Raw genomic sequence first — 27,039 nt, 5'->3', positions numbered from 1 at the left:
CGATAAAATTCAAATGGTTTGCCCCAAACTTACAAACTGTGTTCTTATTCACTGGTCATTGTTCGATTAATGCAAATTTGCACATTTAGGAATTACTGAAAGATCTAGTTGCCATTGTGGTGAAAGATAATCATGGGAACATATTATGTACAACTGTGAGGAGTACAGCGATCTACAAATTGAATTGGCATATTCGGTTAGTTTTCTCAGTCTTATGGCAAAATGGCTGCATGACAATTCTAGTTGATAAACAGGAGAACTTCTTGGCCTTTGCAACTGCAATATTTCTTAGGCAGAAGTCTCTTCTGCACTGGAAGCCTTGGATTTGTAATGCGGTATGTTGTAGTGCCGAATTACCTAAAGTTCTGTGAAATCGCGGCGGCTTGAGTCTTCTATATCCACTGCAACTGCAGCTCCTTGTGCTGTAATTTCTGTTCTCGGCATCTCCTTGTGCTGTCATTTGTGTTCTCGCCAGCTCCTTGTGCTGTCATTTCTGTTCTTGGCAGCTCCTTGTAGCCTTTCTGTTCTCAGCAACTCCGGCGCTGCTGTTGTTGTTGTTATTTGGTTTTTAGGAGCATTAGCAACTAACAGCAACTAACTCCATATTGCTCCGGGAATGTGTGGTGGTCATTCCCTGACCTTTCCGCATACTCCGTATTTGGTGGTGACGGGCTCGAACCCCGGTCTAATCAAGAAGTGTGTGCCTCCGGCGCTGCTGGTTTTCCAACACACTGTGATAATCTTTCCTATAAAGTTTGGACTTTGTCTGAAATTTAATTATATGTATATTTATTATTTATGTAATTTGATTATTTTCAGTTTGTTCATATCAATCTTTTTTGGTCATGGCAGGTTTTTTCCCTCCTTGCACTTGGGGAAACAGGAGAGGGAGTATATAAGAGTACTGCTAAATTATGTGTAACTGACATTGGTTGGCTGGGACCGCTTTTACTAATAAATATCAATATCAATCTCTCTCTCTCTCTCTCTCTCTGGGTAACTCAGAAAGTTTTTTGTTTGGTACAGCATAAGCCTCAGGCTTCCTTGTACCATATGGCTAATAATAATAATAATAATCACTGCGTCTGGGTGTAATAAATTTTCCAAGCGTTTGTTGACAAATAACATGACGTCAGAAAAAAAAAAAAGATAGAAAGAGAAACAGGAATAGTCATCATCACTAACGGGGTTGTACAATTATTCTTCCTCCGTACCGTGTAGAAAAGGCCTGGGTTCGGTCTTAATGAGGCTGGAGGAATATTTATGGGCTTCTTTTCAAAACATTAAATATATATATATATTTTTTTTTTTTTTTTCAAGACATTCCACTTAGAAATTAATCTGTCTCATGCGAGGGCCACATCAAATATCAATTTATTTATGTCAGAGACAACTGGGTGCAATTATAGTGATCAAGACAGACACAGCTCCACATGTGTTGTTGTGGCGGACCCCAGGGTTTCCCCCATTAGCCAGACAGCTCCACAATAAAAAAACTCTACTGTTTTTTTTTTTTTTTTTTAATAGCAAAACAGGCAAACCAACAGAAGAATGCGGCACAGTATGCTTACGCCTCATCTTCATTAGCGATAAATGCACACACACACACCCACAGTATTTCAAAAAATGTAAAGAATAATTCCCAGCACTTTTTTGTTTCAACTAAAATTTGTGCATATTGTATTTACCATAGAGTAGTAAGATATTACTACTCTGTGGTATTTACTTTCATTCAGTATAACGCAGACTCAGTAAGATAGAAAAGCCGGTACGTTGTAGCGAGATTTCAATATTCTGTATTACCACTGATTGTGGTACGATGTAGAGGGTGTTATAAAATGTACTTTTTCATGAGAATTTTACCATTGCATTCATCTTAGCATTAGGTGGTGGTATTGAATGTAACATGGTGTATATGGTTTACTTTTTTCCCTGTTCACAGTTACTACTCCAAGTTTGTGTACAAGGTCATTAAGACATCATGGCCGAAATTGACTTGACCACGGAAGTAAAACACCGAGTCCTTCCGAAGTTAAATGGCGTTGTACAGCCTTTACTTACAGGTAAGCTAAATTTTTTTTGAATTTCTCGTCATTTTAATGTATGGGTTTATCACAGAGTTGTTTAGAGCTCTACAGTAAAGAACAGAATGATTTTAATATAATTTACTAGTGTTCCGTGCACGTGCATTTTTAAAATGCGGCGTAATCCAGTGCCGTGTTCCTCTTACAAGCTTCTTTCGTAGTATAATGCATTACGAAAAAAAATATCGTATAATCTCTCTCTATATATATATACACGCACACACACTTTGCAAACCTATTTTTGTATCTAAATCTGAACTCAGTGTTAGTATCCATACTCGTGAATCATTGGTGTTCAGTAAGCTCACTCTCCTTTTACTCCTTACGTTTACGTGTAAAGATTTTCTAGACTTTTGAGGTATAAATTTGACTCAGTTTGAAGTGAGAATTAAACTTGCTGTTTTCGCTTTATTGCAATTCTTATTCCACGGCAGGAATAACAAATTCTTGAAGAGCTTGCGGTTCGAACTAACTGCTTTCGGAGGCTCGAAGATTCACTAGTATTTATGAGCGATACGCAACCTTTTCAATGACGGTTATGAAACTTATATCACTATCAATTTGCTAATCCCGTGATCCCTTGTTTTCTGCCCATTTCTTTCTTTCGCATTTCTTGTTGTTCACAACGAACATTTTTTTCATTTAAAAAAAAATCAGATTTAACTCTGATTGAAACTGAAAATTTTAAGCAGTTTAATTAATAGCGTCGACATTCCTTTTATAAAATTTCAGATTTCAGTTTTGTGTTTGTCTTTTGCAGCCTGATTTTGTTTTAGTAATTATAGTATCTGGCTTACCTTTGTTATCTTTTGATTAAATTTGATTGAAAAGAAATTTAGATTTGTTAGTAATAGTTATTAGTAATAGCAATAAAGCACATTTTTAGGAAAACCATGGTTTAGACAAAAGATGAGAGTTCAGGTTGGAATGGGGAAGTAAAGATTTCATCCCTACAAGAATAATATTTCACTAATGTAATCTGAGCAAATATTAGAATCAGAAGATGGGGAAAATAGGAATAGATGTGTGTTCTTGTGTTCTCTACCTTGTAGTAGTGGTGGCATGTGATGCAAGAAAGCAAGTGCATGAGCTTATGCAGCATCAGCCAAAAAAAAAAAAATCACACCATTCCCTCCAAATGCCTGGCCAGTTCCTCCTTAAATTTATTTAACCTATCAACTTCCACAACGACAGATGGAAGTTTGTTCCAGCAATTAACCACCCACTGGCTAAAGGCAAATTTCCACACATCTATTCTACATCTCTTTTCTTAATTTGAATTTATGCCCCCTTAGGTTCGTAATCTGAACAAGTGGAAGGATCCCATCAGAATTCAGCGTGCTCAACCCATTCAAGGCCTTATACACCTCAATCAGATCACCGCGCAGGTGCCTAGTCTCCAGCCACTGCAATTTGCAGAACTTAAGCCTCTCTTGGTAAGAGGATCCCTTCATTCCCCTCACCAATCTTGTTGCCCTTCTCTGTACATGCTCAAGCAAATCTACATCCTACCTAAAATGAGGCCTCCAGACCTGTATGCAGTACTCAAGGCATGCCCTGACCATTGCCTTATACAGAGGGACAATCACCTCCTTTTCCCTGCTAGCCAAATTCTTATGTATCATTGACAAAACCCCATGCAGCAATGAAGTTTTCTGAGCAATGCAGCCTGTTTGCATTGCTCAGAAAACTTCATATCTGACTGCACAATTACTCCCAGGTCTTTTTCATTTTCTATTACCTTAAGTGTAGTACCACACAGTTGGTACGTTTCTCTGGGGTTACTTCTACCCATATGCAGTACTTTGCATTTGTCAAGGTTAAACTTCAGTTGCCACTTCTTAGCCCATCTGCCCAAATTATCTAGATCCTGTTGCAGTAGCACACTGCCATTACTGTCATTAACAACCCTGCCAACCTTTGTATCATCTGCAGACTTCGACACTAAGCCTGATATATCTTCATCAATATCATTGATAAATATACAAAACAACAGAGGACCCGACACCTAACCCTGTGGGACTCCACTAATAACATTAGTCCACGAAGAGCAGCACCCTACCGCCCTCTGTCTTCTCCCACTCAACCATCCTTTTATCCATTGTAGCAACCTACCCTTAATACCATTCTACTCCAATTTGTACAATAGTTTCCATGCGCAACAGTGTCAAAAGCTTTCCTAAAATCCAAATATATGATATCAAAATTATTTTTTGCAACCAGTTCCTTTGTAACCACATCATAATATCCTATCAAATTTGTCAGACAAGACTTTCATGCTGTGTTTGAATTATTGCTGCAGTCTTGTCTAGATGATCCTGCACTGTATTTTTAACCAGTGACTCCATTATTTTACCTGGAACAGAAGTTAAACTAACTGGTCTGTAATTACTCGTGTCACCACTCGATCCCCCCCCCCTTGTGAATTGGGGATACATTTGCACATCTCCAAACCGTAGGGACTTCCCCTGAGTCCAAGGATGCTCTCATAATTATGGCTAAGGGTTTGCTTAGTTGCTTTGCCACCTCCTTTAATATAATTGGATTGATCCGATCCACCCCAGGTGCCTTTCTTATGTTTAACTTCAACAATTTCCCCTCCACTTTGCTGTCAGTTATTACAAAATTTAATAACTGAGATATAATATAATAATTTAATAATTAAGCACCCTGCTACAATTTGATAACCTTCTGCCATTTTCAAACCTTAATAACTCTTTATATGTGAATGTAGATGCAAAATACTCGTTCAGTTTGTTTGCTATCTGAGCAGGATCATCAACAGTCAAACCATCAATATCAAGTGGGCCAATCAGATTCATCTCCTTCCTTTTAGAGTTTATATAAGTAAAGAAATCCTTGCTGTTTTTCTTAGCACCTTTTGCCAAGGATTTCTCATAATCTGCCTTCGCCTGCCTAACCTCCTTTGTGACCTGATTACAGACTAGCTTATATCTGCCATAGGCTTCTGAGTCACTTGATAATTTATATGCATCCCATGCATTTTTCTTCTTTGTCACGAGTCTCATTAGTTCATTTGATAACCATTTAGGCCTAAACCTTGAACAACATTTCTTAATAGTTATGAAACTTTTAGTAGCATCCATGATTAATTCCTTGAATGCTTCCCACTTAGAATTTACTGTTGTACATTGTCAGTTGATCCCACCATACAGAATTTAAAAACTGTCTGAGACCCCTGTACTTACCTTTACAGAAGCAAAAACCCTTTCCTTTACCCCTGATGGTAATTAAATCTTTAAGTAAATCCCACATCAGTACACTGTGATCACTGCCACCTAGTGGTTCCTTTATCTGCAAATTCTTAATACACGAATGATCACTGCTGATAACCAGATCAAGAGTATTACCCTCTCTGGTTGCCTCTCAAACATGCTGATGCAGAAAACAATCATCCAATAAATCCACAAAAGGCTTACTAGTGTGTGAGTGACCAACCCACGAGTTCCAATCAGTATCTGGGAAGTTAAAATCTCCCATTATAATACATTCTGATTTACTAGCCCACTCTATTTCTCTGTACAATTGTTCATTGTACTCATTCGAGTCATTAGGCCTATAACATACACCTACTCTTATTTTTGCTTTTGCAGTGCTTATGTCACACAAAACTGACTCAACAGTGCACTGTTTATCTATATCAACTGGATGGGCGCCTCCGTAGCCAGGTGGGAAGGAGCAGCAGTGCATAGCACACGCTTCTTGATTAGACCGGGGTTCGAGCCCGTCACCACCAAATACGGACGATGCGGAAAGGTCAGGGAAAAACCACCGCACAATCCGGAGCAATATGGCCTTAGTTGCTAATGCTCCTAAAAACCAAATAAGAACAACATCAACTGGATGCACTTCTTTTGATTTTATGTTTTTCTTAATTAACAGCATAAAACCTCCTCTCTCCCTATCCTGTCTATCCGTTCTGTACACATTGTACTCCCCAAATTCCAGTTCTTCATTCCTTATATCTGTGTGACACCACATCTCTGCTATCCCAACAATATCTGCCTTTGATGTCTTGACCAACATTTCAAATTCTTCAAATTTATTTACTATACTTCTAGCATTGGTATACATGCAAGTATATATATACATGTAAACTCTCCTGATCACCATATTTGCCATCCCAGAATTGTTGATGTTTTAGAGTGGCCACAGGACAGGTTTTCATTATGGACTGTCCCCATTACGATCCGAGGTTCCCGGAAGGCAACTAACATTAATTCTGCACTTTGAGGGATTGTTGTTGAATAAAAGACTGAGTGTTACACATTTTATTAGGGTTGCCTGGTATTTTAGTAGGTAAATGAACAAATTATGTAATGTTATTAGTAATAGCAAAAGCCTCACATGTCTGCCAGCTGGAGTTGTGGACATTACATCACCAAGGAACATTACTTCATGGAAAGTTAGTATAAATTTTCCTTTACAGAAAGGGTTTTTCCTGCATATTTTCCATGGAGGAAAATATGTTGTTTTTTTTTTTTGGTTTTTAGGAGCATTAGCAACTAAGGCCATATTGCTCTGGGGATATGCGGTGGTCATTCCCTGACCTTTCCGCATCCTCCGTATTTGGTGGTCACGGGCTCTAACCCTGGTCTAATCAAGACGCGTGTGCTATGCACTGCTGCTCCTGTCCACCTGGCTACAGAGGTGCCAAGGAAAATATGTGTACAGGTACCACGTTTTAGATGGAAGGAATCATAGAGTGAATAATTAGGATATGTGAGATGAGCTGGAGACAGCTCGTGATAAAATTCTCTCTGAGTAAAAAAAAAAAAAAAGAAGTAAGCTGGACTTAACAGGTTAAATTTAAATTGACATTACTAGGATTAGAATTGACACCATATATATCTGTGAAATCAATTGGAAAGCTTTGGAGAGGTTTAGTTCCTTTTCTGTCTGTAAGTTTGTTCCATTTATGCCATACTTATAGTATAATGAACTGGATATATTTTGATATACCCAGACCATTGCTTAGTGTCAGACAGATGCCTTTTTTAAATTTTTTTTTAATAAAATTAAGTCCTTCCCTGTACTTTTCTCCATCAATATTTTCTTTTGATTTACTACAGTTATAACGTTAACTGATTGTTTGGTGTCTGATAGATGCCACTTAGTAGTATTTCAGGTTAATGCAAGGTACTATTTCACTTATAGAGCCTAAACCCACAAAGAGCTCTTATATTGGGCAGAGAGGAATTAAAGGATTTTCAGTATGAAGACAACTTGAATTATCATATAGAAAGACATGAAGTTCAAGTGCTGTGTAAGATGACAATGAGAAGGGCACACCATGTTCTATGATTTATCAGAATTTTGGAAGTAGGGCAATACTCGGAGTGTGGCTTCAATTAGTACGGGATTCACTATAGTGCAGTTTATAATCTGCAGCTGCGATTGATTATCAATTAATTTTGTTCTTAGTCTACCTCATTACTATTTGTATTTATTATTTTTCTAACTAATCATACATAATTATTTCTAATATAAAAAATCCTTATGATACGCACATCATTATTTTTCCTATTGAAACTATTCCCTGTTTAGTGCTGATTCAGTCAGTGTGGTAGTTTTTTTTCCAACACATTAATTGCACTGTGTGAGGTATTCCTGTATAGAGGAGGTCATTATCCCTCTGTATATGATGATAGTACAATCATACTTTGAATATTGTCTCTAGGTCTGGATGCTGTATCTAAAGAAAGATATGGAACTTCTGGAGAAGGTGCAAAGAAGCGAGACTAGATTGGTGAAAAGCAAGAGCATCATTCCTTGAGGAGTAGCTTAGAAGATGTAGCCTACAGAGCTGACTAACTGGGCACTTTGTGTGGGAGGTATAACAGGTGGCTGAAATAGCGAGTTTAACAAAATTCAAGGAAGAATTGGATAGACACTTTTTGACTAGGGAATAATGTGCGAGAGGTGGTGTGTACAGGTCTGGCTTTAGGGTAAGTGCTGAGTAGGCACTATCCTAGGGGCACCAAGGTTTAGGGGGCATTAGTGCTCCCTCTAAACCTTGGTGCAAATTGGTAAAATTAATCATTCTAAAAAATGAGTCTTCACATTTGTGGGGGGGCACCATAAGTCAATGTGGCCTAGGGATGGCATATACCCTTGAGCCGTCCCTGGGTGTTTTTTTTTTGGCAGATGCAGAATAAGCCTGCTTGCTGCATGATTATTCTGTTTTAATACCACTTCAACATTCAGTGCCAACATTCAGCTTTTGCACCATTCTTCCTTGAAGCCAGCAACAGTAATTTGGCTCCCCTTCCATTCTTCAGGTTTTTTCATCAGCAGCATATTATAATTTGGCTCTTTGTACCAATTGTGTTTATTTTTCTCTGTTGTAGTCTGAAAATTTCTCACCCCCTGAGTGGTATAACAGAAAACAAGTGAAAAAACACAGCTTCAGCAATATAGATTTCAAACAAAAAAAGTGAAATAAATTACATAAATAATAATAAAGGAAATGTTTTCAATTCAGCAGAAGAGCTGAAAATTAAATTTTTATAATAATAATTAAAAAAACTGCACCTGAAAGACAAGATCTAATATTCCTGACATTTTGAGGCTACAGATTTAAAAAGTTTTTACGTGGCAAGTGATTCACTAGACCAAACCTATCGGTAATGCTCTGGGGGAGGGGGAGTAGCTGGTTCAGTTAGTATAATCTCGCTGTCTCTATTCCACCAAATAATGACTGGAGGGAGTCCAAATAGCCTCTTTGTGGGAAGCATTGTCGAGGCATGTTATGGCACGGAACTAGCCATATTCTTCTTGTGTGTATGTTATATTCAAAAATTTTATTAATTCATACAGCATGTCATTTCCCCCTCCCTACTCCTCTGACTGCATTATGAATAGAAAAAACTAATTAAAAAAGATCTAACCTCATTCATTTCACAAATATATGTGATCTCTGTTCCAATCTCATTGATGTCCATTTCCACCTACAATCTAGTAAGCCCTACATGCTTTTGTTGACAGAATCCCAATTTATCAGTTACCTCTAACCCTACCATGTCAATTGCCATAATTGTGTTTACTAATTCCTTTCACTTCAGAAGTGGTACTTGTGTATATATATATCCACTTTGATATTCCTTGTCAGAGACTTCCTAATTTAGAAACTCCTCTTTTTTATCTCCTTTTGCTAAAAACCTCTGCCCTGTTATCTCAAATTCATCTCATATCTCTGTTGTTCTTTCATTTACATACCAGATTATCAGACAATCCTAACCATACACCCAAAAAACTCTTGATCTTAGAAATGATATCCTTTATTCTGAAGTAGTAGTAGTAGAGGCATGTGATGCAAGAAAGCAAGCTTATGTAACATCAGCCAAAAAAAAAAACAAAAAAAACATTTCACACATCCATTCCTTCTAAACGTTTGTCCAGTTCCTCCTTGAATCTATTTAAGCTATCAACTTCCACAACGACATATGGAAGTTTGTTCCAGCAATCACCTACCCGCTGGCTAAAGGCAAATTTCCGCACATCTATTCTATAACTGTCTTTCCTCAATTTGAATTTATGTCCCCTCAAGTTCATAAACTCAACAAGAGAAAGAATCCTGTCAGAATTGAGCTGTTCAACCCATTCAAGGCCTTATACACCTTAATCAGATCACCTCACAGGTGCCTAGTCTCCAGACACTGCAGTTTGCAGAACTTAAGCCTTTCTTGGTAAGACCTCCCTTTCATTCCCCTCACCAACCTTGTTACCTTTCTCTGTACTCGCCCAAGCAACTCTCTATATCCTTCCTAAAATAAGGCATCCAGACCGGTATGCAGTACTCAAGGCATGGCCTGACAATTGCCTTATACAAAAGGATAACACCTCATTTTTCCTACTAGAAAAATTCCTGTGTATCATTGGCAATACCCCATGACCTGCTCTAGCAGCCTGTGTGCACTGCTCAGAAAATTTCACATCTGACTGCACAATTACTCTCAGGCCTCATTTTCTACTACCCTAAGTGTAGTACCACACAGTTGGTACATTTCTCTGGGGTTGCTTCTACCCAAGAGAAACATACTAAGTTTAACATTGACAAATGCAGTACTTTGCATTTGTCAATGTTAAACTTCAGTCGCCACTTCCCAGCCCATCTGCCCAACTTTTCTAATCCTGTTGCAGTAGCATACTGCCATTACTGTCATTAACAAACCTGCAAACCTTTGTATCATCTGTAAACTTTGATATTAAGCCTGATATTCCTTCATCAATATCATTGATAAAAATACAAAACAGTGGGCCCAACACTGAACCCTGGCGGACTCTACTAATAGCATTAGTCCATGAAGAGCAACATCCATTCATTACCACTCTGTCTTCCCCTACTCAACCACCCTTTTATCCACTGTAGCAACTTACCCTTAATACTATACTGCTCCAATTTGTACAGTATCTTCCATGCATAATGGTGGCAAAAGCTTTCCTGTAATCCATGTATATGATATCAAAATTATTTTTTGCATCCAGTTCCTTTGTAACCACATCATAGTATCCAATCAATTTGTCAGACAAGACTTTCCCTTAACAAACTAATGTGGCAATCTTAAAATCTAGTCCTTTACCTAAACCTAGTTTTTCCAATAAATATGCTAACCTTCATTTACCTACCTGTTTAAGATATTGCACTTGGATTGTATCCAAATTTCCAGTTTCATTTTTTTGCCCACAGTAAGCTTCCAACAATTGTAAAGCAGTTATTAATCAATTCAAACTCCACTTTGAATAGGCTAAGAGCAGAAAACTTCCATTTTGTTCAAACAATAGCCGAGCATTCTGGTCTCTTGCTAAAGCTGTTGGCCACAACTCTGTTTATCAATACACATTCCTCTATTACAATCTTTTGGTTGTATTGTATCCTTAGATCCTCATATAAAGATAAAGCTGACTTACTGGCATCCTATTTTTCTTGTAATTCTTATATCATTGTTCTTAGTAAATACTATACCTCCATACCCACTAAGTACCTCCCATGGTCTTCCTACTGAAGAATGTTAGCAGAATTCTGAATAATCTTAATGTCAACAAAGCTCTAGTTTCTGATGGCATTTCTCAACTTGTTCTCCAAACCTGTGCTTCTGAGCTTTCTGCTATTCTGTTTTGCCCTTTACACTTTTCTTATTTTACTGGAATTTTTCCTTCTGTTTGGAAATTTGGCCATATCTTATCTATCCAGTTCCTAAAAATGGTGCCAAATCCCTCCCATCCATTTATTGTCCCATAACACTTACCTTTACTCTTTCTAAAATAATGAAGTCCAACTGAAACTCCTAAACAATCTCAGCCAATTATCTCAATGATTGCCGGTTTGGATTATCAGTGCCAATCCACTAGTGATATATTTGCTTATGTTACTTATCTTTGGAAACTTATTAGTTAAAGTTTGGTGAGACTCAAGCAGTTGGCAGTTGCCCCTGACCTTTCTAAAGATTTTGATTGTGTTTGGCATAATGGTCTTCTAAACAAGCTTTGCTATGGATTGCTAACTGTTTTTTTGCGATTTTCTTTGTGGGTGATTATAGATTGCTGTCTTCTAACTTCTCCACTAAATGTTGGTTTTTTCCAAAGGTTGTTCTTTTTCCCCTTTTTTTCTCTTGTATATTAATGACCTTCTTCCATTGACTGAAATTCCTGTCTATATTTTTACAGATGATAGTACACTATTCCACCTTCAAGTTTGGGAAACCTTGCCATACATAAATAGCTAGCATCACTCAAAGAACTTTGACATACTGTACAGTTATTCCCAAGTCTTTTTCCTTATCAACTACCTTGAGTTTGATGTTAATCAAGTAGTATGCTATTCTAGGATTTTTGCTACCGAAGTGGGCAGTATCTTGCATTTAGAATTGTTATACCTCGTTTGCCATTTTTCAGCTTACCCAACTAGTTTATCTAGATCTAGTTAAAGTAATGCTTTGATTATTATCATTAACTGCCCTGCCTATCTTTAGATCATCAGCAAACTGACATTAAACTTGAAATACTTATATTCTATATTGTTAATAAATATCAGAAAACAAATCCCTGCAGAATAATAATATTAATCCATGAAGGGTTGTGACCATTTATAATTACTATCTTGTCCCACTTAATTCATGCCAATAACTTGGTCCTAATGTTGTTTTTCTTCAGTTTATAAACAGTTGTTCATGTAAAATGGTATCAAAATCTTTACCGAAATCTAATTAAATGATGGGAAGTATTCAAGGAGGTAATCTTGGAAGCTACTAGGCTTTTTGTCTGAACTGAGAAATACTATTCAAGGTTTAGGCCTAAATGGATGTCAGATGAATTAATGAGACTCGTGGCAGAGAATAAAAATGCATGGGATACATATAAGTTATCAGGAGACAGAAGACTATAGTAGATATAAGCTAGTCTGTAATCAAGTCACAAAGTAGGTTAGGCAAGCGAAAACAGATTATGAGCAATCTTTAGCCAAGGATGCACAGAAAAACAGCAAAGACCCCTTTACTTGTGTAGGAAGGGGATGAATCAGATTGGTCCACTTGATATCGATGGTTTGATTGTTGATGATCCTGCTGAGGTAGCTGACAAACTGAATGAGTATTTTGCATCTACATTCACACATGAGAATGTCTGTAGGGAAGTGGAGGCCAGAAGCTTATCAAACTCTAGCAGGGAGCTAAATGATTTTGTAATAATTAAGAGCGAAGTGGAGGATAAATTGTTGAAGTTGAATATGAGAGGCACCTGGGGTGGATGGGATCCATCCATTTATATTAAAGGAGACAGAAAAGGAAGTAAGCAAACCCTTAGCCATAATTATGAAAGCTTCCTTTGACTCAGGAGAGGTCCCCATGTACTGGAGATGTGCAAATGTGTCCCCAATTTACCAAGAGGGATCAAAGGGTGACATGAGTAATTATAGACCTGTTAGTTTAACTTCTGTTCCAGGGAAATAATGGAGTAACTGGTTAAAGAAGCACTGCAGGATCATCTAGACAAGACTGCAGTTATAGTTCAGACACAGCATGGGTTTGTTGTAAGCTCATGGTCACAAAGGAACTGGATGTAAAAAATAATTTTGATATCATATACTTGGATTTCAGGAAAGCTTTTGATACTGTTGCAAAAAAAAGACTACTGTACAGATTGGAGCAATATGTCATTAAGGTTAAGTTGCTGCTATGGATAAAGGGATGGTTGAATGGGAGAAGACAGAGTGGCAAATCACTGCTCTTTGGGGACTAATGTTATTAGTGGAGTCCCCCACGGTTTGGTGTTGGGCCCCTTGTTGTTTTCTGTATTTATCAATGATATTGATGAAGGTGTATCTGGGTTAGTGTCTAAGTTTGCATATAATATGAAGGTTGGCAGGGTTGTTAATGACAGTAATGATGGTATGCTACAGCAACAGAATCTTGAAAAGTTGAGCAGATGGGCTGAGAGGTGGCAACTGATGTTTAACGTTGACAAATGGAAAATACTGCATGTGGGTAGGAGTAACCTCAGAGTAACACACCAACTGTGTGGTACTACGCTCAGGGTAGTGGAGAATGAAAAGGACCTGAGGTAATTGTGCAGTCAGATATGAAGTTTTCTGAGCTGTGCAGACAGGCTGCAAGAGTAGCTCATGGTGTTTAGTCAATGATATACAGGAATTTTTGCTAGTAGGGATAAGGAGGTGATTGTCCCCTTGTATAAGACAAGTCAGGCCACACCTTGAATTCTGCGTACAGGTCTGGAGGCCTCATTTTAGGAAGGATGAAAACCTGCTGGAACGAGTACTAAGAAGGGCAACGAGATTGGTGAATGGAACAAAGAGTTGCTGTTACCAAGAAAGGCTTAAATTTTGTGAATTTAAGCATCTGAAGACTAGGCACCTGCAAGGTGATCTAATTGAGATTTATAAAGCCTTGAATGGTTTGAGCAAGCTCATTGCTGATGGGATTCTTCCTCTTGCTCAAATTACTCACCTGAGGGAACTTAAATTTAAATTGATGAAAGTCAATTGTAGAATAGATGTGCAGAAATTTGCCATATCCAGTGCATGGTTTGGATATAGTTGGAGCAAATTCCATCTGTTGTAGTGGAGGTCGACAACTTTATTATTATTATTATTAGCCATATGGTGCAAGGAAGCCTGAGGCTTATGCTGCACCGGCCAAAAAAAAAATTTCCCTATTACCCTGAGAGAGAGAGAAGTAGAAAGGAATCACCAAGAAAGGGAAGAATGATGATATCCAGCTCAGGACCCTGGGTGTGCCAAGCCCATATTCACCAGATGTGAGCCCCTGGGCTTAAATAAGTTCAAGGCAGTGCTAAACAAGCATTTGGAGTGAATGGATGGGTGAAATGGGAGGATTTTTTTTTTTTTTTTTGGTTGATGCTATATAACCTTGCTTTTTTGCATCATATGCCTCTACTAATTCTAATGTCAGAATTATTCCTTGCATCCAGTTCTTTTGTTTATAATCTCATAACTAATCAGATTGGTCAAGAATGCTCTCCCTCTAATAAATCCATTCTGGTACTGCCCCCATAGCAACATTCCTATCATGGTGATCCTGCAGTACTTCTCCAAACATTGATTCTATTACCTTCCAACTTGCAGGTCCATTGCTGCCCCCAAACCTTTGAAACTCACCCTTGTGAATAGCAGAGACATTTGCGTAAATTTCTGTCTTTGAATGCAGTGTATAAGGCAACTTGGGGGGGGGGAATGAATAGTCAGGGTGTTATTTACTCGAAACGTTTGGGTAGTTAACTAAAATTTATTCTTAATATGTTAACACTGTTTTGATAGTTGAGTTGACAGCCTGAAATGTAAGGAGCATTGGCACATCCTTGCTGAATATAGTTATGTGGACAAGTTTTTTTTTTTTTTTTTTCTTTTGATCAAGTAGTAAAAGCCTCCCTTCTAGCATTTTTTTTTTCTGTGTTTTTTAACTCACTGCAGATGATATATTGTGATACCAAATTTGACAATCAGATTTTTGAAATAAATGGCAAGAAATAATTTAAAATAGGAAACTTTAAAATTTTATTCTTAATTTTGACATATCAGATATATGAAAAATAATATGAAAAATATCTTAGAAACAACACCGTTGTTATCCAAAAAAAAAAAATTATTTCCCTTACTGCCTTACAGACAACTATCAGACAAGATGTGAGAAAAAATGAAGCTGAAAAGAAAGCTCTGGAAAATTAACGTGTATTTATTAGCCTAAACATTTTTACTCTAAAATGGAGCCTTAACAAATTTTTTATGGCTATTCTTCTCCAATTAAAAAAAAATATATATGTAGTTGGAGAGGAGGTTTTACCATTGTTGAAAACTAAAATTTTCAGTTTCTCAAAAATTCTCACAAAATTCAAAAGTGTTTCTAATTTGGATAGTGCTATATGCCCATTGTCTGCTTAAGGAATAATACCGAATCACTTGGTGATGAGACATGACAGGTCATCAAGCATTGATATCCAATCAGCAGGGAATTACATTAGCAATTTTAAATGAATTATTGAAGAACTTGGATACAGATGACTTGGAATTGCAATATGTTTGATGTCTTTTGAGTTTATGATGGGCATCATGGCGAGATCCAGTCTTCCTTACATTTTGAGAGTACAGCTCTAAAATGGTGTTCACAAGCTCTCTTAATAGTCCATTGGACTGAACCTATTGGTAACTCTCTAGGAGCAATCTGGATAAGCTAGTGTATAATCTCATTGTGTTTACTCTGCCAGATAGTGATTGGAGAGAGTCCAAGTAGTGTGTAATGGGGGATATTGTCAAGGCCACATTATGTCAAGAAGTTGGGTATATTCTTGCCATGTGTACACTATATCTAAAAATTTCATTACTTCATACAGCATATCCTCTCCACCTTTTCTTACTACTGAATACACCATGAATAGTCAAACTAATAGAGCAAACTTATCTGCAAAAAGATCTAAACCTCCCAAATACTTCCTCATTCATTTCACAAATATACATGGTCGCAGTCATTGATTAGAACTTAGTGTTGTTGTTCTGTCAGAGACTTTAGAATCTCCTCTGGCTTAAAATCTCTCTCTACCACATTCCGTCAAATTCATCTGTTGCCTTTATAGTTCTCCCAACTCCACTAATCACTTGGAACTCTTTGGCTTCCTTTCTTTGAAATTTGACTTTCTTCAGTCCAACTTTCTTAACAGTGAGGTGATTTTAATGTTCACAACTCCAGCTGGCTTCCATTTTCTAGTTACATGGATCCAGCTTATCACGGTGTTGTCTTTTGCAATTACTAATGATCTTGAACACATTGTTCATTTACCTACCAGAATACCAGACAGTCCTAACCATGCAGCCTTTATCTTTTTCTCATGAACAACCCTTCCAAGTAGATGGTCAAGGTTAGTGGTCCTCTGGGCGCCTCAAATCACAACTTAGTGATGGTCTCTTATCCAATGTTACCTTTCTCTTGTGACCATTGTCAGCCTCGTGTTGCTTGGCATTTCAAGAATGCAAAATAGAATGACCTGTGAGATTTCTGTTCTTTTCCTTATTTGGATTACTGTTTTAGACCTTTCTAGGTCAGTGTTTGTTCAGATCATGCCATTGAAATTATTCTTGTAGGTATTCTACACGCCACCTTATAATATCATCCTTTATGTAAACCTTGGTTTTCCAACAAATGTGCTAAGGTGTTCAAGATAAGAATGTTGTATATTGTAATTGACTTGCATCCAAATCTTTGGGTTCATTTTCTGCCTGGGGAAGAGCAGCATAACTTCATTTATGCTGCTCTTCCCCAGGGTTCAGTTCTTTCTCCCAATCTTTCCCTCTTGTATATTAATGACCTTCTTCCACTGACCAGAAGTCCTATCCATAGTTTTGGTGATGATAGCACATTACATTCCACCTTCCAGTTTGAGAAATCTTGTTCTGCACAAATGGCTTTGACTCTTCCAACATCCACTACCAATTCCTGAAATGCTGATCTCCAGTGCATGAAACTAAGTTAACTTAGTTTTTTTCAATCCTTCTAAAACCCATTCCTCTCATATCTCTGTTAGGGACTCTCCTGACTTGGCATAAACACATCACAAATACTCTTCCCGTGCACATAAAAATCTGTTTTCTCTTTCACTCTCAGCATTACTTTTTTGCTGCCCAAACAGCTGCTCACTCTGTACTAATCTGCCCTACCATGGACTATTGTTCTCAGATATGAGAACAATAGTGCATGCTGTATGCTCAAAACCTCTCTCGGGCTTGTAGACCTCATTCAAAAGAGGGCAGTTAGGTTAATTAATGACCCATCTCTAACAAAGTCTCTCCTTTCTCTGTCTCATAGATGTTCTTTTCTGTTGCATGCTTTTTCTGCAGATACTTCTATGGGCACAGTTCTTCTGAACTGGCCTCTCTAATTCCCGCTCTCTTACAAAACTAGTCCAAACATGTGCTGCAACATTGGCTGGTTGCTGCACATCCAATTTCAAATTCACAGAACAACTTTTCTTCTTCCTTGTCTTTGAATTTTTGGTTTCTTAAACAACCTCCCTTCACACATTTCTGAAAATTACAATCTACAGAAATTCAAGTCTAATATCAACAAGTATCTTCTTTCATTTTCTCAACCTTTATCCCATACATGGGACTAAGTACTGTCAGTTTTAATTCCTTTCATGGCTGTGGTTTTCATAAAAAAAAAAAAAAAAAAATGCATGTGTCAGGCACGTATGAACGATGTTCTATGTGAAACATTGCTGTAGAATTTAATTTTTTTTTGAAACAAAAAAAAAAAAATAGTTTTTTATTTTTTTAATATAATTTATTAGCTTTCAATTTCAGGAATACGAGGTACAACTGATTTGTGGTAACTAAATAAGGGTCGCAGATGGTTGGTCCTGACTTGTTTATGGCTGATTTAGTTTAGCCAAAGCAAAATTTTTCATTATTTTTGCACATTCTCAACGTTCCTGTTGACATTCTGCAGCTGATTTTGCAATCTTTTCGGTTTAGAGCAGGGATTCTCAATGGGCGTGATATTGCCTCCAGGGGGGGAAAATGGTTTTTGGGAGGAGAAAAAATCATGGGTATTACAATGGTTTGTTGCCCTCCAAAGTTCATCCCCACTCAACGATATCTTATTCTTTTATATTTAATTTCTCTCATTGGGTTTTCTTTTCTTCACTCACTCCTAATTTTATAGGAGTGAGTGAGAAATTTTGATAAAAGAAATATAGTGGGTGTGATTTAATTCAACCACCTTTGCTTTGCATAGGCATTAAATGCCTTAAGTGCTTTCAGAGGAATGTCTCGGCAATCCTTGGCATTTGCACCTTTCTGGCGGTAGCATCCTTGGCAGTGGTGGCGTTGTTGATATGGTTTATTTATTTACTCTTTTGTTTCATTGGTCAATATATGAGACATGGATGGGATAAGGAAATGTTTGTCTATTGTTTCTACTTTCTAAGCGACAATTAGTATTGATTTATTGTTTCCTTGTGGAAGTTGTTTATTTTTGATCAACAGTGATTTTAAAAAGAAAAAGTGTCAACAGTATCTGGATGAATGTATTGGCTTGGCACACCCAGGGTTCTGAGCTGGATCATTCTTCTCTTTCTTGGTGATTCCTTTCTACTTCTCTCTCTCTCTCTCTCTCTCTCTCTCTCTCTCTCTCTCCCCCCCCTGGGTAATTCAGAAATTTATTTTTGGCTGGTGCAGCAAAAGCCTTAGGTGTCCTTGCACTGTATGGTTAATAATAATATCTAGCTTATGGTTTTATTCAAAGCTCTTTTGACTCAAGACATCCTAATGTGTCTTATGTGTAATACAGTAGTTCTTTTTCAAATGAGGTGATGAAACCATCAAGACTTTTAGATCACTTAAAAAGTAAACATCGTGATAAATTTGGATGGAATGATTGTGTCTTATAAAATTGTAGAAATTATTGCAAAAACTGGTAGTACTCATACAGTTGCTGAGACAATTATACGATCCATATTAGAGACTGTAATTTCAACATCAAAATCCTTCCAGTATTTTAAAAGCATTGCCATTGAGCAACAATTCAATTCGAAGACGAATCGATGAGATATCAGTTAACATTGAAGAGCAGCTAATTAGTAGTAGTAGTAGTAAACGAGGCATGTGATGTAAGAAAGCAAGCTTATGTAGTATCAGCCAAAAAAAAAAAAAAAACAATTTCACACATCCATTTCCTCTAAAAGTTTGTCCAATTCCTCCTTGAATTTATTTAAGCTACCAACTTCCACAATCACAGATGGAAGTTTGTTCCAGCAATTAACCACCCACTGGCTAAAAGTAAATTTCTGCACATCTGTTCTATAAATGTCTTTTCTCAATTTGAATTTATGACCCCCCAGGTTCTTAATCTCAGCAAGTGGAAGTATCCCATGGAAGTTGTCTCCATGGATAGTTTGGCAAGGGCTTAGAGAAATTGAAGCCTGATGGATTGGTACCTATGGGAACCCATGTTTTTTTTTTTCTTCTTTTGCTTTCTTTCTGGCTTATGCAGCAAAAGCCTTTGACTTCCTCATACTGTACAGCTGGTATTAATGCTGTCATGCAATGCTATTTAATCTGATTATTATTGTTATAATGACTAGTAAACACAGTAATCTTTTAAAAAGTTAATTGTTAATTATTGAAATCAGTTTATTTCAAAGTGAACATCTATATGACCTCCAAATAGAGGTCACGTTTTAGTTTATGGAGGTTGTGTAGTTTTAGAAATTAATGCTTGTACACATCAGCTGAAATGCTATATAAGAAAATATGAAAATATAAAATAATATTTTTTTCTGATTAGTAGAGTTTCACTGTAGTATTTTGCTTCTACTGTATTTGTTTTTATAGATCTCTATCAAATCACAATGGCATATGCATACTGGAAGAGTGGGAAATGTGCAGATCATGCAGTATTTGATTTGTTCTTCAGAAAAAATCCATTCCATGGGGAGTTCACAGTATTTGCAGGACTAGAAGAATGCCTTAAATTTCTTCAGAATTTTCATTACTCAGAAAGTGGTAAGTATTTGGATCAATGTACTTAATTGAAAAATTAAGTACATTGAAAAATTTTCACCCTGTTAAACACACACACACACACACACACACACACACACACACACACACACACACACACACACACACACACACACACACACACACACACACACACAGTAAACTCCTTATTATGTCATTCCCACTTTTAGTGCTATTCTGCTTTTATTGGTCTCTTCTTCTGGCCCTATGATCAATACTGTGAAGTGTGGTGGGTCATGCTTATAATGCTTTTCCACTTATAGATTACATAAATCTACATACTGGGTATGTGCATTTATATAATCATTATCGTTGTAATGTACATTATCATTGGTCAATTGTGTGTACAGAGGTAGGCAGTGTTAACAGAATACATCATGTCATTGGATATGGATTGAGTTATTGATGATATTTTAAGGAGTCCTTATGGATTGGGTTATTTTAATGATAGTGCATCTCTGTGCTCCATTTTTCACCTTGGAGACATTTTGCACCCTGGGCCCCCATGATAGTTACAATGCTTGGTGTTATATTTCTTTTAGATAAGAGATGGATACTTAATTTATTTCAGAGAAAACAAATAACTGTGACATTGGTTAATACCAGTGCCACTGTTTCTGATGTGAGAATTAAAGCACATAACTGAATCATGTATATACAATAAATAAAATGAGAGAAGCACTTCACCACATTTAATTAACATAAATTTATTAAATTTTCAAACTTAAACAAATCCACCCGTTTTGATATTTGAGATCTACAACTATGGTAAGAAAAAAAATGTAGAGAAAAGAACTTTTAAGCTGCTAACTTGCATGCCTGTGGTCCTCTTTGCTACAAAGTGACTGATTTTCAATATAACATTTCAATATGACTAGTCAGTATAACAGTATAAACTGAAACATTGGGAAAGTAACAATTCTTTCCTCTTGTCCACCTCTGTTTTGTAATTCTGCCAGAAGAGGTTGCTATCCTTCCTTCCCCCAACCTTCTGCTTCTTATCATCCAACTCAAGTATTGTCAGAATTATAGACATTGTAAGCAATGCCTAAAAACCATTTATTTATGTTACTATATTTTGTTCACTGTTGTTTGTTCTAGTATGTAATTTTTCAGATATATTAATACTACTGAAAAGTGTAAGAGCTGGAATATACTGTCATCCTGCTTGGTAATTTTTGTTAACTTTACTGAATTTCTTTCCATTAAATGCACATAAAGAAGTGTTTTTCTTCATAATTATTATAGCCTGCATTATCATGCTTTTTTTGCCGATCATATTAGATCTAAGTAAACTTAAATTAATCTAATAAATACTGTGTTGCATACAGATAAATTTTTATTTATATTTCATGTGTTAAATTTCAAATTCTCATAATTAGAATTCCTCTATGGAATGTTTCATCTCATATTTTTGGCCTGATATAGTCGAGTTGTCAGCATGGGAGTGCATTTCAATGTGGCTTGAGCTCATGTGACTGCTAAATACAATTAGTGACTATTCATATCTGTATAGCTACCCGTCAACTCCTCTGACTTATGTGGTCATGCCAATAAACATAGAGGTTTTGGTTGGTTAGCGATGGCATTGGCAGTTTAAGTAAATTTTTCTTCATGTAATTGAAGTTTCTGGGAACATAGTCGTGTTGTTTTCCCAGCAGCTTCTACCCTTATGATCACTTGTAGACTTTTTGCTAGTGAAATGTGGTGTTAAGGGAAAATCTAAGCATGTGGTTGTATTATTATTCTGATAATGAGAATTTGTAATTTAATTCTTAAACATTAAATTTTTCATCATCTCTCTTTGTTTCATTTTTCCTTAAATTTATTGAAAGTACCCACTTCCACAACACCAGATGGAAGTTTCTTTAACAATCAGTCACTTTCTACTGAAAGCAAGAGTGACTGATATTTGCACATCTGTCCTATAACCATCCATTTTCAGTTTTTCCTTCTATGTATCCCAATATATATACAGGAACTGTGCAAAACTATTGCACATTATCTTTTGCAGATAAGTTTCTCATTGTTCTTTATCTTGTTCCTTTTATAATTTAAAATCTGAAAAATATAACACTTTAATTTTGCACATGTGCTTTTACTTGAATAAATATTAACAGTGTTGGTTTTAATAATAAAATTATTCAAATAATATTTTCTGATTGCTTTTCTTTTTTTTTTAATATCCTTTTCAGATATTTCTTACCTGAAGAAAACTTTACCTCTTACTGTAGAACCAGAATTTTTTTCTTTTCTTTCTCAGTTAACTGCAAAGGATGTTTCATTGTATGCATTAGAAGAAGGATCAGTAGTATTTCCAAGAGTGCCATTATTAAGGGTAGAAGGCCCTCTTCCTGTTGTACAACTCTTAGAAACAACACTGCTTACTCTTGTTAACTATGCCAGGTATGTATTTCTTCTTCCTACAATTTTTAGGATAACTTACTTAATATTTATGTATTAATCTATGCTTTTCTTCGATGACACTCAGATTTCTAGACAAGATCACGTATCTTTATTAGGGATTACCCTGACTTTTAATCTCTTGGCATAAGCACATCACAAATATTGCTTCCCCTGCATCTAAAAAACTGGGTTTTCTCTTTCGTTCTCGGTGTTTCTTTTCTTCCAAAAAGCTAAAATCTTAAATCCAGCCCCGTGGAATATTGTCACACCTGGTGCGATGTCTCCAAAACCTCTCTCAGGCTTTAGACTCCATTCAAAAGAAGGCAGTTAGGTTAATTAATGATCTATCTCTAACAAAGTCTCTCTCTGCTCTGTCTTGTAGATGTTCTGTTTCTGCTGCATGCCTTTTCTGTAGATACTTCCATAGGCACTGTTCTTCTGAATATGCTTCTGTAATTCTCCCTCTCTCTTCCAAGCCAGTTTGAACATGTACCACAACCAGTCGGCATCCTTTATTCCTTCAACTTCCATTTTCTGGAACAAAACCTCCCTTCATATGTAATTCCTGAAAATTACAAGCTAAAAAAATTCAAATCTAATGTCAACAAGTATCTTCTTTTATTTTATCAACTTTCAACTCGTGCATGGTACTAAAGGTTCTGATGCCTTTCATGCTTGAGGTTTTCATATTAAAAAAAATATATATATATCAAAGGTTGAAGAAACAGATGCTATTATTTCTGTAAAAAGACTCATTCTTAAGCATGCATTTCATAAATGGAAAACATTAGCCTATAATTAAATTAACAAATGGGTTGCTCCTTTAACTGTTTCCCCCATTTGAATATGTTGCAGTATTTGGCTAAATTGAATTGCTACTAGTTCATAGCTAAATTTAAAATAGTAGTGGTTATTTTTACTCTACAAAAGCACATTTCCCTGTCTTGTAGGGCAAACAGCGAGGTAGGCAAGTTCGTTACTTTAAATAATGCACATTTATATGATGGATAAAAAAATGTTTGTGACTGTTTTAGTAAAAGTATCTCTTATCTGTTCATATAAGTTCAAATGCCACTTAGTTCTTCTAACACATTAATTTGGAATATAGCAAAAAATTTACTATTTAATATAGTACAATAATTGTTCATTTTGCAAAAGGGATTTGTTCCTTAAGTCATTTTCTTAGTGTTCATTAAACAAAAATAATTTCCATTTAATTTAAAAGTAGTAGTTCATAATACAGTTCATTCCGGTTATTTGGGACACATTGGGACTAGTGCATTTTGGCCCGATTAAGTGGCTGCCCCGATTATCCGAAGTTTCATGTAAATAGTTAAAAATACAATGTGTACACCCCCCCCCTTTACGATTGATTCACTGTACAATCAAATCATGTTACGGCAAATTCACCATAGTAAAGTACCGTTCACTATACGGTGTGTAGTGAGCGCTGGTCATTGAATTTTAATTCTATTAAACAGTGATTCTAATTAGCGAAAATTGGAGGAATATTATCCATAGGCTATAAAAACAAAGATATATTAAGCACAAATTTACCCTTTATTACCTTACCAATTAAAAAAAATTAAATGATATGTGAAAATCGGAAGAATATACGTGATAATCAGAATAATTAATACGTAGCCTCTGTAGCCTGGTCAGGAGTAGGAGTGCAGTAGCACACGCTCTGAGTAGACCGGGGTTCAAACCCCTGACTGCTAAATACGGTCGATCTGCCAACCTGCACTGGACCAGCATGGCAGATTATGGTCCATTTTCCTCAGCATGAATTGTTGAGGAGGCTTCCATCCTGCAGTGGGTTGATAATGGCTGCAGTTTACTTACTATAATATGTACATACTAACTAGTTGACATTTCTGTTCACTGACATTTGTGGGTGGGGATTAAAATTTAAAACAGTAAGAAGATAAGCAATCAGTAACAAAGAACACAGCACACACAAATTGCAAGTAACACGATACGTGCAAGTGAGAACGGAGTAATGAGTTACAAAGCTTTAAAAATAGGAAGGAAGAGAAGATCTGAAAATTAATTTTTTTATATGATTGAAGATCTCATGGAAGTGTAAACACATTTCACCGTAATAACCCACAGAATTCCAACTGTCTGTATTATCGCAAATTCAGTAAGATCGAGTTTACTGTCCATTTATGATAGATTTCACTAACAGAAAAGCCCAATAAACAGGTGACTGCTAATTGTTTTTATTGTTTTATGGTTGTGACCTCCAGAATTTCGACCGAACCACGTGGTACCGTCGGAGACAATCGTATGGTAATCTCCAGTGCTGCGGTCTCCTGCCCCAATTAAACGGCATGCTGTCCCAATTAAGCGAAGTAAACCCTGGCTATTTTCTCCATTGGTTTCTGTTTTTTAAGATTTGCCCCAAATAACCGGAATCCACTGTATTATGACCTGCACCAGTACATACATATATAAATAATATTAAAGGAAAGTAAATATATTGTGTGTGCGTGCGCGCGCGCGCACACACACACACACACACACACTTATTATAATGAAGGATACTTTAAATGAACATTCAAAATACTTTAAGCCAATTCTTCCACATTGAAAAATGTTCTTTTAAATGCCAAGGTAGCACAAATTTTTTCAATTGGCAGCGCATCGTTTTCAGATTTGAAGTTTTTTGTGCGCAGGTTTCTGGTACTTCTTAGTGCTGTTTAAAGATAAAGGAATAGATGAAACGATAGATATTTTGCAGCATCAGTTCTGTCAGTTTCAGCATGAGAACCTATCAGATGGCATTGTTATGAACTAAATTTCAAATCAGTATTTCTGAAGAGGTGCAAAGTCTGCAACACGATCTTTCTCAAAGCAGGCATAATCAGTTGATATCTAACAGACCTTCTAAATAGAAGTCTGTAGACAGAAAAATTCTAGGTAAGTTAACGTTTGTCTGTAATATAAAATGTATTTTTTTAGTGAAGTTAATGCACAGTGTGGACTTTACATTGGCCCAGAAATTCCATGTTTTACATCCGTTTACAACTGTGTTGATTTCCAGCTTGTTGAAAGTCAAAATTTGGCATCTGTGTGATTTTTGTTAAGAATTGATGTATGCCCATTGAAATTTCAGTTGGTCTTTGATTCCCACTTCCAATGCTGAATTATATACATTACATGTATGATTGATATTATTAGAAAAAATGTTTTGTATATAATTTAATTCTGAATATAATAGATATTTGCAATACTTAAATTTATTTATATAATAAATAGGCAGAAAGTATTTTCAGAATTATGTTTTTCACCATAACACTAAAAATTTCAGTTAGTTATAAAAAAGTTATTAAAAAAATACTTATGCTTCGTGTACACACTATGAAAAGCTGTACGTGTTTATTTTACTCTGCATAACACTACACACATGCACGCACACAAATGAATACAGAGATGCCCACCTTCAAAAATAAACTTAAAAAAAAAAATCAAAATTTTCAATATAGATTTTTATTTATATTTGAAGTCAATATTTTAGGAAGTGCCTTTCACACATGTATATGCATAAATATGATGCGTAATACACTATATATGTTTACTAGTTTCCATATTTTCATGTTTTCATATTTAAGTTTACGCCATATAAAAGCCTATAAGCAACAATGGGCTTTCCATGCTTCCGCTCGATAGCTGGTGATTAAAGCAAATGTTCTATCTCATGGTGTATAATAACCTAATGCATTTCATAATATAAAATGACAGAGACTGATTTTCTTTAAGTTATCAAATGATTTATATATTATTTTTAGCTTGGTAGCAACAAATGCTGCTCGGTATAGAATGGCTGCAGGTTCACAGATTAAACTTTTGGAATTTGGACTACGAAGAGCACAAGGCCCTGATGGTGGACTCTCTGCATCAAAATATTCATATATTGGAGGTAAGTAAATATAGTCCATAAAGCCATTTTTAAAATTGAGTTTTGCTTGTTGAATACCTACGTACAGCAGAAATAAATAGATGAGGGGAAAAAAAAACTGACAAAGTTTTTAATATGATAATAATGCAAAAAATATATATATGATTGAGTAAAAAGAAAGTGAGGGTCACTGTAAATAGTGACTGATGATCATTTGTACCTGCAGTGGCTGGACTTTTAACAGCCCTTGGTATATCCCCCAAATGTATATGCTTATATTTAGAAGCATTAAACATTTAGTTGCCATTTTTCAGACCATACATGCAACCAATACAAATCTTTTAGAGGTGATATGAATTTGAATTGTTCAGTTGTCTTGAATTTTTGACTACCTTTCCACCTTAAAATCATCAGCAAACTTTAACAGCTTTCCTTGGATACCCTCTTCATTATCATTTATGAAAATTAGAAATAGGAACAGCTGAACACCAGGCCCCTTAGGGACCCACTTGTTACACTGGTCTACCCTGATGACTGACATTTATGGCAACCCTGTCTCCTGTCTTTTAGCCAGCTTACAA

At 36.2% G+C, this 27,039-nt stretch overlaps 1 protein-coding gene across 1 annotated transcript in view; it reads left to right on the top strand.

Annotated features, from left to right (window-relative positions):
* Nucleotides 1–1,899: 1,899 nt before the first annotated feature.
* Nucleotides 1,900–27,039, top strand: part of Naprt (nicotinate phosphoribosyltransferase) — a 144,533-nt gene continuing 119,393 nt past the window's right edge. The window contains exons 1-4 of the mRNA XM_090389320.1: nt 1,900–2,063; nt 19,960–20,130; nt 22,344–22,554; nt 26,349–26,479. Coding sequence (XP_090245446.1) covers nt 1,982–2,063; nt 19,960–20,130; nt 22,344–22,554; nt 26,349–26,479 — 595 coding nt within the window. The 5' untranslated portion in view covers nt 1,900–1,981. The remainder of the gene's footprint in view (nt 2,064–19,959; nt 20,131–22,343; nt 22,555–26,348; nt 26,480–27,039) is intronic.

The sequence above is a fragment of the Mastigoproctus giganteus genome, chromosome 14, assembly GCF_048544385.1.
Source record: "Mastigoproctus giganteus isolate SK-2022 chromosome 14, ASM4854438v1, whole genome shotgun sequence".
Lineage (NCBI taxonomy): Eukaryota > Metazoa > Arthropoda > Arachnida > Uropygi > Thelyphonidae > Mastigoproctus > Mastigoproctus giganteus.
This window is presented reverse-complemented; position numbering and strand designations above follow the sequence as displayed.